The sequence below is a fragment of the Triticum aestivum genome, chromosome 7A, assembly GCF_018294505.1.
Source record: "Triticum aestivum cultivar Chinese Spring chromosome 7A, IWGSC CS RefSeq v2.1, whole genome shotgun sequence".
In the NCBI taxonomy this organism is placed as follows: domain Eukaryota; kingdom Viridiplantae; phylum Streptophyta; class Magnoliopsida; order Poales; family Poaceae; genus Triticum; species Triticum aestivum.
Window position 1 is genome coordinate 256,296,933 of NC_057812.1, and position 12,042 is coordinate 256,308,974.

The 12,042-nt window shown below is 42.8% G+C and overlaps 2 protein-coding genes across 3 annotated transcripts; one reads left to right on the top strand and one right to left on the bottom strand.

Moving 5' to 3' along the window:
- Nucleotides 1-775: 775 nt before the first annotated feature.
- LOC123151765 (sulfite oxidase) lies at nucleotides 776-6,203 on the top strand. The gene is made up of 12 exons (XM_044571420.1): nucleotides 776-1,018; nucleotides 2,519-2,634; nucleotides 2,743-2,805; nucleotides 2,890-2,926; nucleotides 3,038-3,119; nucleotides 3,649-3,767; nucleotides 3,845-3,940; nucleotides 4,539-4,649; nucleotides 4,726-4,827; nucleotides 5,402-5,449; nucleotides 5,563-5,778; nucleotides 5,868-6,203. The coding sequence occupies exons 1-12, from the start codon at nucleotides 944-946 to the stop codon at nucleotides 5,994-5,996; spliced, it is 1,194 nt and encodes a 397-aa protein (XP_044427355.1). The 5' UTR covers nucleotides 776-943; the 3' UTR covers nucleotides 5,997-6,203.
- A 1,300-nt stretch (nucleotides 6,204-7,503) lies between these two features.
- LOC123151766 (uncharacterized) lies at nucleotides 7,504-11,218 on the bottom strand. 2 transcript variants are annotated; one of them, XM_044571422.1, is made up of 5 exons: nucleotides 8,814-11,218; nucleotides 8,505-8,675; nucleotides 8,235-8,315; nucleotides 7,873-8,011; nucleotides 7,504-7,756 (listed from the first exon to the last, which is right to left on the bottom strand). In XM_044571422.1, the coding sequence occupies exons 1-5, from the start codon at nucleotides 9,129-9,131 to the stop codon at nucleotides 7,560-7,562; spliced, it is 906 nt and encodes a 301-aa protein (XP_044427357.1). In that variant the 5' UTR covers nucleotides 9,132-11,218; the 3' UTR covers nucleotides 7,504-7,559. The 2 variants fall into 2 exon arrangements, with proteins under 2 accessions (XP_044427357.1, XP_044427356.1); XM_044571421.1 differs by having other exon boundaries at nucleotides 7,877-8,011; nucleotides 8,814-10,419.
- Between the last annotated feature and the right edge of the window lie 824 nt (nucleotides 11,219-12,042).

Below are 12,042 nucleotides of genomic sequence, written 5' to 3' on the forward strand. Positions count from 1 at the left end.
AACTCAAAACAAGCGAAGGATGATCTTGCCAATGCCAAAAAAGAGGCGGCCGACATGAAGAAGTTTACTCGTGAGGCACACGATAATGAGACATTGCTCAACGGCTAAGGCCTCGTTCGGAATCGATGTTTAGAAAACAAAGGAAAGAAAACTGTATATGAATATAATTGAGGTGCCACTGAAAACCTGTGAATGTAGAAACATGTGAAGGAAAAAATTTGAACTGCTCTATTCATGGGAAAGGAAACAAAGGCCATGCAGAAAAATGGGACCCAGCAACTAGGATACAATGTTTTAATTAATAACTGTCATGCATGAACTTTCTCCCTCGTGTTGTAGGCCTCAACTCTCATTTCCCATGCTTGTGATGGATGTTTAGTTTCCTGTGAAAGTACAAGCTGTAGAAACTTTCCTATGGAATAAAATCACTTCTTTCCTACAAACCAAATGGCACTTCAGTATAACTTCCTCTCTTTTTATTTCCGTGCATATTTCCTTCATCATTCCTCCAAACCGAACGCAGCCTAAGTTTTTTTCTTTTACTAGCAGCGGAGACCATAGGCAGACTTGAGAATGATCTGTCTAAATAATCATAATAAATTCTCACGTTTTTTTCTAAAAAAGGAAGAAAAAAGAGAATGGAATGAAGAGAGCCGTTCGCCTCGTATAAAACGAAACAATGTAGCTAAACGCTCTGTGGTTTCGTTTCAACGAAATGAAACCGGGGCAGACCCCTGTTTCAGAGACGAGAGGGCCCGCATGTCATGGCACAGCGAATGTTAGGCCATGGAGCGGCGGCTTTGCAGTTCCCGACTCACCACACACCCACAATCATCGGTGTCATCGTCACCCAAATTCTGCGACTACAAAATATACTCCCCGTGCGTGCCTGTCAAAAAACCAGAACCACGGCCAGTGACCAAGCGAAGACGAAGGAAGAGAGATGCCGGGGCTCACGGCGCCGTCGGACTACGCGGAGGAGCCGCCGCGCCACCCGGCCCTCAGGATCAACTCCAAGGTTGGTTCGCCCGCCCTCCTTCGTACCTGCTGTTCGGTCGCGCGGGTGGGTTTGGCATGTCGCGGCGCGGGCGGCGGCATGGGTTGGTGATTCGCGGCCTGGGGATGCTGGATTTGTGCGCCGCCGCGTCGGGGCGGGGGGGGGGGGGGGGGGGGGGTCGCGGGCGTCGCCGTTTATGCCATGGCGCGTCCGGCTGCTGATATGAGCCGTCAATCGGGCGTCCGTGTTTAGGCTCGGGATTTTAGTATAGTGATGAGGTGCGCGTTCGACTGCCGGTACCAAGGCGTACGATCGGGGTTCCCTCTCCAGTTCTGATTAGGGCGATGAAGTCCTCGTTCCAGTACACTCCAACTGGGATTCCAGCCTGCTGCTACGTGTAGTTAGCATTTAGTAACAACAGCTATTCCTGGATTTCTCACAAGTTGTCGGAATGAAGTGAGCTGATTTCTCTAGGAGATTTGTTTGAGGAACTTGACCGTTGACTCGAAACACGCAAACTCGAACTTTCGTCGTAATGGTCTCTATTCATATGTATGAAAAATACTTATGTGGATTTCCTTCTTAAGAAGTTGGAGGGCCTAGCATACGATTACGAGGTTTATTTGAAGAGGAAGTTGCATCCTGTAACCACAACATTTCTCCCTTTTCTTCTACCCCAGGCTTTGCAACATTTCAAAATCAGAAAATTGCAACAGGAGCAGCTGCTATTAGGGAACAATTAGCAGATTTGGATTTGCGAATTATTATAGAGAATTGCTTAGTCAAACGGAAGGAATTAGAAGACGAGGGGTGTAGTGGAGATGAATGGGAAGATAGAAAAAAGACAAATAAGAAAACTTTTTTTATTAGACGCATGCAATTGGCGAAACTTTTTATTCAAACAAATGTAGAACCAGATTACTCCCTACGTCCGGAAATACATGCCTTATAAACTGAGTCAAAAAGTCAATGCTTTCTAAGTTTGACCAAATGTATACAAAAATATTAAGATAAATAATACCAAATCAATATCAATATATTCATCATTAGATATATTTTGATAATGTATTCATCCAATATTATAGTTGTTGATATTTTCTTCTATATATTTGGTCAAACCTAGAAAGCATTGAATTTTTGACTAAATTTATGCGTCATGTATTTGGGGACAGAGGGAGTATGTGACATGTATGTGAATTAATTACAACATTCTATAGGAGTACCATTTCTTGTGCAGCAGGAACTTTTCCTTTATATTGATGGAAAAAAAGAATAAGTACGCATTTGTGACTTGTCTGTGTGTTTTGGATTAATTTGGACGGGCTAGGTTGATGTATTCTCAGTTTGTCTTGGAACCCATTCCTACGCTTCGTCGTAAGTCATTGCTTATAGAAACAATACCTGATTCCTAGAAAGGACAAGAAATAGAGGAGTTCTATTTAGCACGTTCGCAATATGTTTCACCCCACTTCATTTGAATCTTATAGCACTGACCTGGTGGGGTTGTCTGCTTTTCTGCAGGAGCCATTTAATGCTGAGCCTCATCGATCTGCGTTAGTTTCATCTTATATCACCCCAGTGGATTTCTTCTACAAGAGGAATCATGGACCAATTCCCAAAGTTGATGATATCTCAAGGTTTCCATTTTTATAGAAAGAACTATACATATCATGTATCATTATAATTTATATTACAAACCCTTAATGTAGGACCAAACCTTATACTTTTATATGACCGTTGAACAGATACAGTGTTTCCATCAGTGGCCTCATGAATAAGCATATCCAGCTGTCCATGGATGACATTAGGTAATGTTCTTCTTAATCTCTTATCATGCACCTTCAAATACTTATTATCTTTTAGTAAATAATCAACACAAATTTCACACTCAGGATGCTTCCGAAGTACAATGTCACTGCAACATTACAGGTTTGCGACAAGTCCCTTTAATGCTTTTCTTATCTTTCTAATTTCTATGGTGGCTAATGTATGAGTATTGCTAGTAAATAGTGATCTAACAATATAATTGTTATATAAAAGTGTGCAGGCAATAAGAGAACTGCAATGAGTAAGGTGCGGAAAGTGAGAGGTGTTGGATGGGATGTATCTGCTCTTGGAAATGGTAAGAGGCGCATTATGGTAATCTGAATTTTCTGAATGTAAGGAATGCATTTTAATTCTATTATAGAAATGCACCCATATTTCTGAATGCTGACACCCAGAAATGGGCATGCTGTTACCATTACTGCATGAACATATTTAGCGTACCACAAGAATTGTAGGGATAACAATAGTACAAGTGGAGGGAGTTTACTTGTATCGTGAGCCTTTTTACTTGCCCTAGAATTAGGTTTCTGCTATAAGTCTCAGTGCTTTCATAGACTATTCTATGTACCTTTGTTTCATCTACATAATGAAGAACAATACCCTGCTTGATTATTATACACATAAAAAACAAAATGGGCCTGAATCGCCCTCACCAATTATCTTATATAATTCAGATACAATTTTGTTCTCTTGTACTCCTTCCGTATCAAAATATAAGACGTTTTTGTAGGCTGGTTTAGCCTGCAAAAACGTCTTATATTTTGGAACAGAGGTAGTAGTTTGGTTATTCTACAATGTTTTTACCTTTGCACTAATCGTTCCAGCAACTTGGGGTGGAGCAAAACTATCTGATGTCCTTGAACTAGTTGGAATACATAAACTCAGTTCAGTCACATCTTTAGGAGGCAAACATGTTGAGTTTGTCAGTGTTGACAGGTGTAAAGTGAGTATGTCTGTATTTATTGATCAGCAGCAATCCTTGTAGCCTACCTCAGTAATCTTGAGACTTTCGTATTTCAGGAGGAGAAAGGTGGCCCCTATAAGGCATCAATTCCACTAAAGCAGGCAACAGATCCTGATGCTGATGTGTTACTCGCATATGAAATGAATGGAGAGGTGATTGCGCATTGATTTTTTTTTCTTTTAATAGTTGAAAGCTGAACCGATTTAATGTTCCTCTGGGGTTCAGACTATTTTTCAAAATCAGTTATTCCGAATGTTTTTGTCCTAGTTTTTGCTTGCTGCTTCTCACTTTTTTGTTCATGCATGTGTTTCTTTGAAGATGATTTTCTGTTAGCACTTAATTATTACCTAATGCATTTGTTTCTTTGAAGCTGATTTTGATGAAATAGAGTCAATAGTTTGACATATTGTGATACCATAATATGTATAAGGTTTTTCTTGGAACATAATAGCGTATTATTCATATATAGGTGTTTACTTCCTAAGGCAGAGTGTTTAGTATGAAAACAACACCTGAAGCTTCTCTTGCTGAACATATATATCCACCCTAAGCTTATTGTGCGTTGGCTTTTGTGTCGCACTTTATCCATCTAGCACTGCTACACCAGATTCTGATTTATCAAATGTTTACTTGTCAGTTGTTCTTTGCTCAAATTTAGATGCAACCTTATTATCTGGCTAAATATTCTGCTGTTATGGCTTCTGTGTTGCTATGTTCCGTATTTCACCCGCCGTGATTTACGATGTATAGACCATCAATCGTGACCATGGATATCCACTCCGTGTGGTCGTACCTGGTGTTATAGGTGCACGCTCCGTAAAATGGCTTGACAGCATCAACATAATCAAGGAAGAATGCCAGGTTTACTGAAAATTTAAGTGCAGTACCTCTTCAATATAATCTCTGGGAATAAACACTGATTGCTGTTTTCAACCAGGGTTTTTTTATGCAAAAAGATTACAAGATGTTCCCACCTACCGTAGATTGGGACAATATTAATTGGTCAACTAGAAGACCACAAATGGATTTTCCTGTGCAGGTATAATGTACTGGCAATTCTTCCCTTGTCTGTTGAAGTAATCACAGTTAGTAAATTATGTAGTTATACTCAGAACCCACTGCTAGATGTTATTAAACATCTTTTTCTTTGTCAACTACAATGGACTAAATCCACGCAAATAAAAGACATTACAATATACTGCAGTTACGAATTTTTTTATAATGCCCTGTGAACAGAAAAGTTGATTAGTCTCATATCCATTTACTATAGAGAAGGCAGATACTGGGCCGGAGGCTGTTTGCATATTCCTTCCTTGCGATTATCTGCCATTTTAAAATGATCTACATTGGATTCAAGAATATTCTAGATGGGTTCTAAATTTATGGAACAGAATGCTGTGTCCTGCCTTAGATGTGGCCTTTTATGATTAGTGGAGCTGGTATTCTGGTAGATATTAATCTACCATGAGTTTGTTCTGTTTATGTATTTATTGCAGGATGCACCTATGAAACATTGAAGCACTTAGTTCTCATAAAACCTTTGTTTTTTTGCTTCTGTGTTAATGAAGTCAAGTCTATTTTATCTTAATTTCTTTTTGGATTTGACCAAGCAGTCTGCTATTTGCACCCTGGAAGATGTGGATGTTATCAAGGAAGGAAAGGTTAGCATTACTTCCATGATAGAAAGGGATGCGTAAGCTGATACTGCAGCTTGTGTAGGTAGCATCAGTACATTCTGATGAGTTGTACACACTGGTTTGCATGCTCTATGCAGGCTAGAATTGCTGGATATGCAGTCTCAGGCGGCGGCCGCGGCATTGAGAGAGTAGATATATCTGTTGATGGGGGTAAAACATGGGTTGAAGCTCATAGATATCAGAAAAGCAATGTGCCATACGTCTCTGATGGAGCTCAAAGCGACAAGTGGGCATGGGTTCTATTTGAGGCCACATTGGACATACCAGCAAATGCCGAGATAGTAGCTAAGGCGGTAAGTAGAATTCCCCACTAGAAGCATTACTGTTTCACTCTTTTGTTGCTCAGATTAATGAGTCTGAAAATGCGCCTCGTGGACAACAGGTGGATTCGGCCGCAAACATTCAACCCGAAAACGTGGAGGACATATGGAATCTGAGAGGAATCCTCAACACATCTTGGCATCGGATCAAAATACAGAATACATCATGCGTATCTAGATCCAAAATGTGAAGGAAGTATGTTGATGTGCCTAGAACAAGCAGCACGCTGGTCCAGCTGAGTCCATGATATCTCCAAATAATAAAGCTACTGCAGCTTAATTTCTGTGATTTTCGTATAGACTTTGTCATGGAACTGTGTTGGTTTGTTACCAGCGTTACGAATAACTGCTTTTGTTGGCTGATATGATATGAGGAAATCGCTATGACTTGTGCTTTACGAATGCATGTTTGAAGTGCTTTAAGAATGTGTCAGCATTGAGCATGAACCACAAATTTTTGGGCATAACAGCAGGTGGTTCGATGGAGAATTATCGTGGTTAGTGCTTAGTTGTCCTATTTCTTCAATAGGGTTATTTTCCAGCATGTTCGCTATGCTTAGCCTTATTCTAGGGCACCAAAAAATGACTTGGGCAATTGAAAATCTTCATCTCCAACGGCTGCCCTAAAATGGGGCACTTCAAACATGCAAATATTTTTTTTAGAACATTCAAACATTGCATAGTTCACTTCAAACATTAAAAGTTTTGAACATTCAAACATTGCATATATTAAATGAACATCTAAACTACTATATCATTCTAACATTACAATAGACTCCTATGAACACCCTACAGGTTGTCCTAGTCAATGTTGTCGGACTCGTCACGCTCATCGCCGAGCTCAACCTTGTTGCCGAACTCGAGCTTGTTGTCCCTCTGTCTTGCGCTCCGCCTTCTTGTGTTCGTTGTCCCTCTTTCAGAAGAACTCCTTCGCTTGCATGAGGTGCGGGTTTGCCCTCGTGAACCTTGCCATCACCGCCTCATTGGTTTCCCTGGCGTCCCTCTACTCGAGGATGATGCGGGTCTTCCTCTTTGTCGGGCGGGACTCACTGGTCACTGGCAGCCCGATGAACTTCACATCCGCCCGCGTCTCGATCACCAGGAAGTTGATCTCGTGCCACAGCCGACTGAGCCTCCACACAACGATGTCGTAGGCGCGTGCGGCCATCTTCGCCGTCTCGAAGGTGCCGAGCCAATACAGTCGGCCGTCACGCTGAAACTCGATGCTGAAACGGCCGAACTCCAGTGGCTAAACGCCACGGTAGCTGAACTTGCTCTTCACACGTTTCGACGACATCCGACAGATGCGGCGCAAACAGCAGTGCAGATTTGTCGGTGGGGCGATGCGGCGTGACGGCAGGTGGAAATGGGTGTTGTGGCGGCGGTGCAGCCGATTGGAGGAGGGGGACGACAGATCAGGACATCATGGTAGTGCAGCTGTGGCGGGAGTGTCTGGATCCGCTGGGGGTGATGGCAGCGCGGGAGGGAAATTGGCTGCGGGAATGTTCCGGATGGCAACAGTTGGGTTGCGCGTGGCTCGATTCTGCGTTTGCAGCAGCCGTGTGCATGCCGCAAATACACAGCCGGCGCTGCCTTTTTTTGGGCTGCACAAAAAACATTTTGCAAAATTTTCCAACAAGAGCAGCTGTTGGAGGTTTTTGTGGGGGGTTGGGGGTCCAAAAGCTCATAAAACGGTAATGCATTAAAATAGGCTGCTGTTGGAGATGCTCTTATTTCCAATGTTGCCATCAACCCTAGGGCGTAGACCAGTAAAGACCGAAGAACATGGCAGAAGTTGCGTTCTGTCTGATAAAGAACACAATAATTCTAGTTGCAAAGATGTTATCTACCAATGATTTAAAAAATGCCCTCGGAGCTAAAAAAGAAGCAGCACAATCATCCTTTCCTAAGTGCTTCTTGCTGCTTCTCCATGACCCCCGTTGGTATTGCCCTGCAAAAGATGGTTAGAAACATTTGATATTACTCACTGCAAGTCTGCAAAAACGTTAAATTGCAAAAGGGAAAATAAATCAGCCAACGCTCTGCATTTGTCTAAAGAATCATTACTCACAGCATTTGACACTTTGCCCCTGACTGGGTATACATCGTTGAGCATTTTGTCTAAGGAATCCTTAGCTAACTGTAGCTTCCCTTCTTTCTCTCCTGATTCAGACGACACCTTTGTTGATGATGCACCACAGTGAATCTGCAGGGAACATGATGATTCACACGAATTACACCTTTCATCAAATATATCTTGATTGCACCCCAAAAACTACTGAAATAGTTTTCTTAACGGAGAGCTTCAGAGACCAGTCATTGAACTCTCACATACAAAAGAATAATAAGCATCTCACAGATCAAGTAACTTCCAGCAAAATGGCAAGGCATTTATGCAAAAGCACATGATAGCAATTGTTTGAACTAACCTGTGCAGTAGCTGGTTGCTCTAACGCGTCTTGATTTTTACTCAAATGGCCTTCTGTTGTTCCCGAATTCGCCGCGGATGCCTACAAAATAACGCATCACACTAAACTGAGACCACAGATCCTTCAGACAATAACAAGCAGATACAAACACCACGAAAAGGATAAAGCTAAAAACATGCTAACTATTGACCTCAGTACTGGATCAATTGCATTCTTTTCAGATTAAATGTTCATAAGACAGCCCCTCGTTGCTGCTCAGGTCTGTATTACCTGATCCTTTAAGGTGTCCTCTCGCCACTCCGGCTGAAACTTCTGCAGGAGCAAAGTGAGCAGCCTTTGCAGCTCGGGCAACACCTCTGCAGGGAAAAGCTTCGGAATCTCCTCCTTCGCGATGTTGTCATGGACGCACCTGCGGGTCAATATCCGGAGGCACACCAAGAGCTGCAACAGAGAGAAGTGTATGCATTGAGCACAGGGCTAAGCTGCTTGCTTTTCGCATAAATGCCTCGCACCCGGCGCAAGCGGCGGCGCGGAAGAGGGGGGGGGGGGGGCAGAGATGAGAAGTGGGCAGGTACGGACGGGGTCGAGCTCGGAGTCGGAGGGGAGCTGGAGGATGTCGCGGACGATGGCGCGGTCGGCGGCGTCGAGGCCGGTGCGGCGGGTGCGCCAAAGGGCCTGCAGGATGTACTCTACCGAGTCCTTGGAGCGCGCGCGGGCCAGCAGCGGGAGGTGCTCGTGCCCCCAGAGCGCCGCCGCCAATGACGTCCCGTGCTCCATCGCCGGCCGTGTTCTGCCGCCGCGGGCAGGGGAGACTATGGCCTTGTGGGCTAAGACAGAAGACATGACTGCGTAGCAGCGAAGGCAATGTCGATTGCTAACGGGCTGAAAGTAGTCCATGGGCCTTAACTGTGGAGAGCTCAGAGATCAGAAGGGCCATTTCGCGCACCAGGCCCATCCACTAGCAGCATGGCTGGCTCACCGAAATCACTGGAAAAAACTAGTTCACCTCAAAAAAAAACTAGTACCCCTAAAAAAATAGAAATAACTAGTTTTTTTAGGCAAAACACACATTATTTATTACTCATAAACAATGTTTACAGGAACTGCAGCAGGGTCATAAGGTATTCCCAGCCAAATATGCCTACCAACATCTAAATTAACAGTGTGCTTTGCGAGAGAATGAGCATCAAAATTAAAGCTTCTACATTCATAAACTAAATTATACTTGTTGAAAAATGATTCCTACGTAAACTAAATTATACTTGTTGAAAAATGATTCCTACGCTGCAATCGGAAGCAACAACTATTCTTGAGAGAGGGAAAGATCATCGGCTAGTGCAAGGCCCTCTCAGCAAGCGAGTGCTTCTAGGCTTGATGGGTCCTTGGTACTCTGCACCACAATCGCCGAGGCTCCAACATAAACTCCTTGCTCTGTTCTACATATAGCAGCAGCGGTGCCCTTGCTGTCGTTCTGATTGAAAGCTCCATCTATGTTAATTTTCTCGTTGCTTGTCCCTGGAGGAAGCCACTTCTCTCCGGTATCATGAACTTGTATCGGCTGGCTAGCCTTTGGGTCTTGAATAGCATTTAGCTCAGCATTGTAAGAGTTGACAAAATGATGAATAGAAATTATACTCTGATGTATATCCTCGTGGATTGCCTTTCTCCTTGAAAACCATATTGCCCATAGAGTAACGATCAACCAGGTGAAAATATGCATGTGATAACGACTCGTTCATTGAAAAAGCTAGTTTTTTGGCATTTGGTTCAGTGCATGCCGCCATACTCTTTGTAATGCTCTCCTGGCTTAAAGCCCAGGTTCACCAAGAATTCGAGCAGTCCAAAAGGGAGTGCCTCTATGAGTCTTAGCACCCTCATAGAGTGCAGCTGCTCGTAGTGATAATATGTCGATGATGTAAAAGCTCACCTGATGGTAAGGATTGTTGTGCCAATGTCAAATGATTATTTCCAGCTTGGAATTCCATATATTTATCCATGCTTTATTCGCTTGCTGAGTATTGGATGATCCAAGGACCCCATCGAGCCAATTCTCTCCTCTAGTCTTTGTATCAACAAGCATACGATATGTGGATTGCACAATAAAATGGCCATTTCGTTCAAAGTACCTTGAGCAGAAATCGGTTACTCCACTAATGCAAAGAGGTATACCCAGTATTGCATCAGCATCCATGGGCAGAAACACTTGTCAGATAATAATAATAATAATAATAATAATAATAACAACAACAACTAGTTTCTCTCACAAAAACAATAATAATAGAAATAATTAGTGTGTCAAGGGTTATCTAAAAAAAGTTTGTTAAGGTACTTTTTGCAAAGGGGATTTCCATCTCCTCTAGCAATGACAAGTGGCGCCGCATGTGCGTCATTTGTCGTAATCTAAGAGTTTTAGTGAGATTTCTGCCGACTGAGGGATGGTTGGATCGGTTGGTGTTTTCTTGATCCTTTTTTAAAACAAAATATCTCTTGAACCATGCGTCCAAATTAGAAACTGTTCTTACCATTGTTTCTCACGTCAATATTTTCAAAACTAAATCTCATGTCGATATACGTCGATATCTTTAAACTAAATCTCATGTTAATAGGTTTTTGACAAACATTTTTGGGGCAAATTTGTACTCCCATCTGGTACTAACCCGTGCTCCAAATGTAAACTAACTCGTCTCCCAACTAAACCTAACATGTGCTTCCCAATGTGTGCTCTCAACTGGCACTAGCATGAGTGCTTTCAGTGTGTGCTTCTAACAATACTAACTTGTGCTTTCAACCTGTACTAACAAGTGCTCCCAAGTAAACTAACATGTACTCCGGCATGGGTAAAGCACATGCTCCTCGCACGAATACACTCGTACTTTCCAAGCGAACCTGTGCTCCACGACAGAACACGCTTGTGCTCCCATGTGAAGCACACATGTGATGCAGTGCACACGAGGAGCACATGTGCGTCAGAAAAAATGAGAAAAAAAACCTAAAAACAAAGGAAATACCAAAAAGTCAAAAGGAAAGGAAATAAGAGTAGAAAATGTTAAAAGATAGTTTGACGCTGGGCGCATGACCGCACCCCCAACCAGCCGGGGGGGGGGGGGGGGGGTACGCGTCGACTAGCTATACCTCTAGTTAATGGTACCTTTTGCAAAGATTATCCTAAACTCCCTTCGATGGTGATAAGTGGTGCAGTGCATGTGCGTCACTTGTCATCACCAGAGGATTTTGGCAGGTTTTCTCACTCACGTGCAAGGGATGGGAGTCTTGGTGTTTATGTTTTATTTCATATAATATTGATTTTTTTATAAAATATCTCATGAACCACGCGTCCAAACTATAAAATGTTTGCACCGTTGTATTTATAACATTGAGATCTTTAAAATTAGACCCCATGTTAATAGGTTGTGACAAACGTTTTTCGGCTTGAAATTCAAAATTATGCTCCCAAATGAACTAACATATGCTTGCAAACTTTACTAACATACGCTCCCAATTGAACTAACCTATACTTCCATGAGGAAGTGCACATGTGCTCCCTGCAGGAGCGCACTTGTACTTCCATACTGAACAAACTTGTGCTTTTGCTGGTAAAGCACACATGTGATCCCCCGCATGAAGCACACATGTGCTTCCCTTGTGAACTAACTTGTGCTCCCGCAAGGTGAAAGCACACATGTACTTACACGTTAACCACGTATGTGCTCCCGTGAGGTGAAAGCGCACATGTGATCCACGCCGGAACACACCAAAATAAACATAGAGAACCAGAAAACCCCAGAAAACCGATAAACCCAAAAAACTA

Coding starts and splice junctions, on each gene's coding strand:
- LOC123151765 (XM_044571420.1), top strand. CDS start 944: ATGCCGGGGCTCACGGCGCCGTCGGACTACGCGGAGGAGCCGCCGCGC. Junction 2,635..2,742: donor AAAGTTGATGATATCTCAAG/GTTTCCATTTTT, acceptor ACCGTTGAACAG/ATACAGTGTTTCCATCAGTG. Junction 4,650..4,725: donor TAATCAAGGAAGAATGCCAG/GTTTACTGAAAA, acceptor GTTTTCAACCAG/GGTTTTTTTATGCAAAAAGA.
- LOC123151766 (XM_044571422.1), bottom strand. CDS start 9,131: ATGGACTACTTTCAGCCCGTTAGCAATCGACATTGCCTTCGCTGCTAC. Junction 8,316..8,504: donor AGGACACCTTAAAGGATCAG/GTAATACAGACC, acceptor GTTATTTTGTAG/GCATCCGCGGCGAATTCGGG. Junction 7,757..7,872: donor CAAAGTGTCAAATGCTGTGA/GTAATGATTCTT, acceptor CATCTTTTGCAG/GGCAATACCAACGGGGGTCA.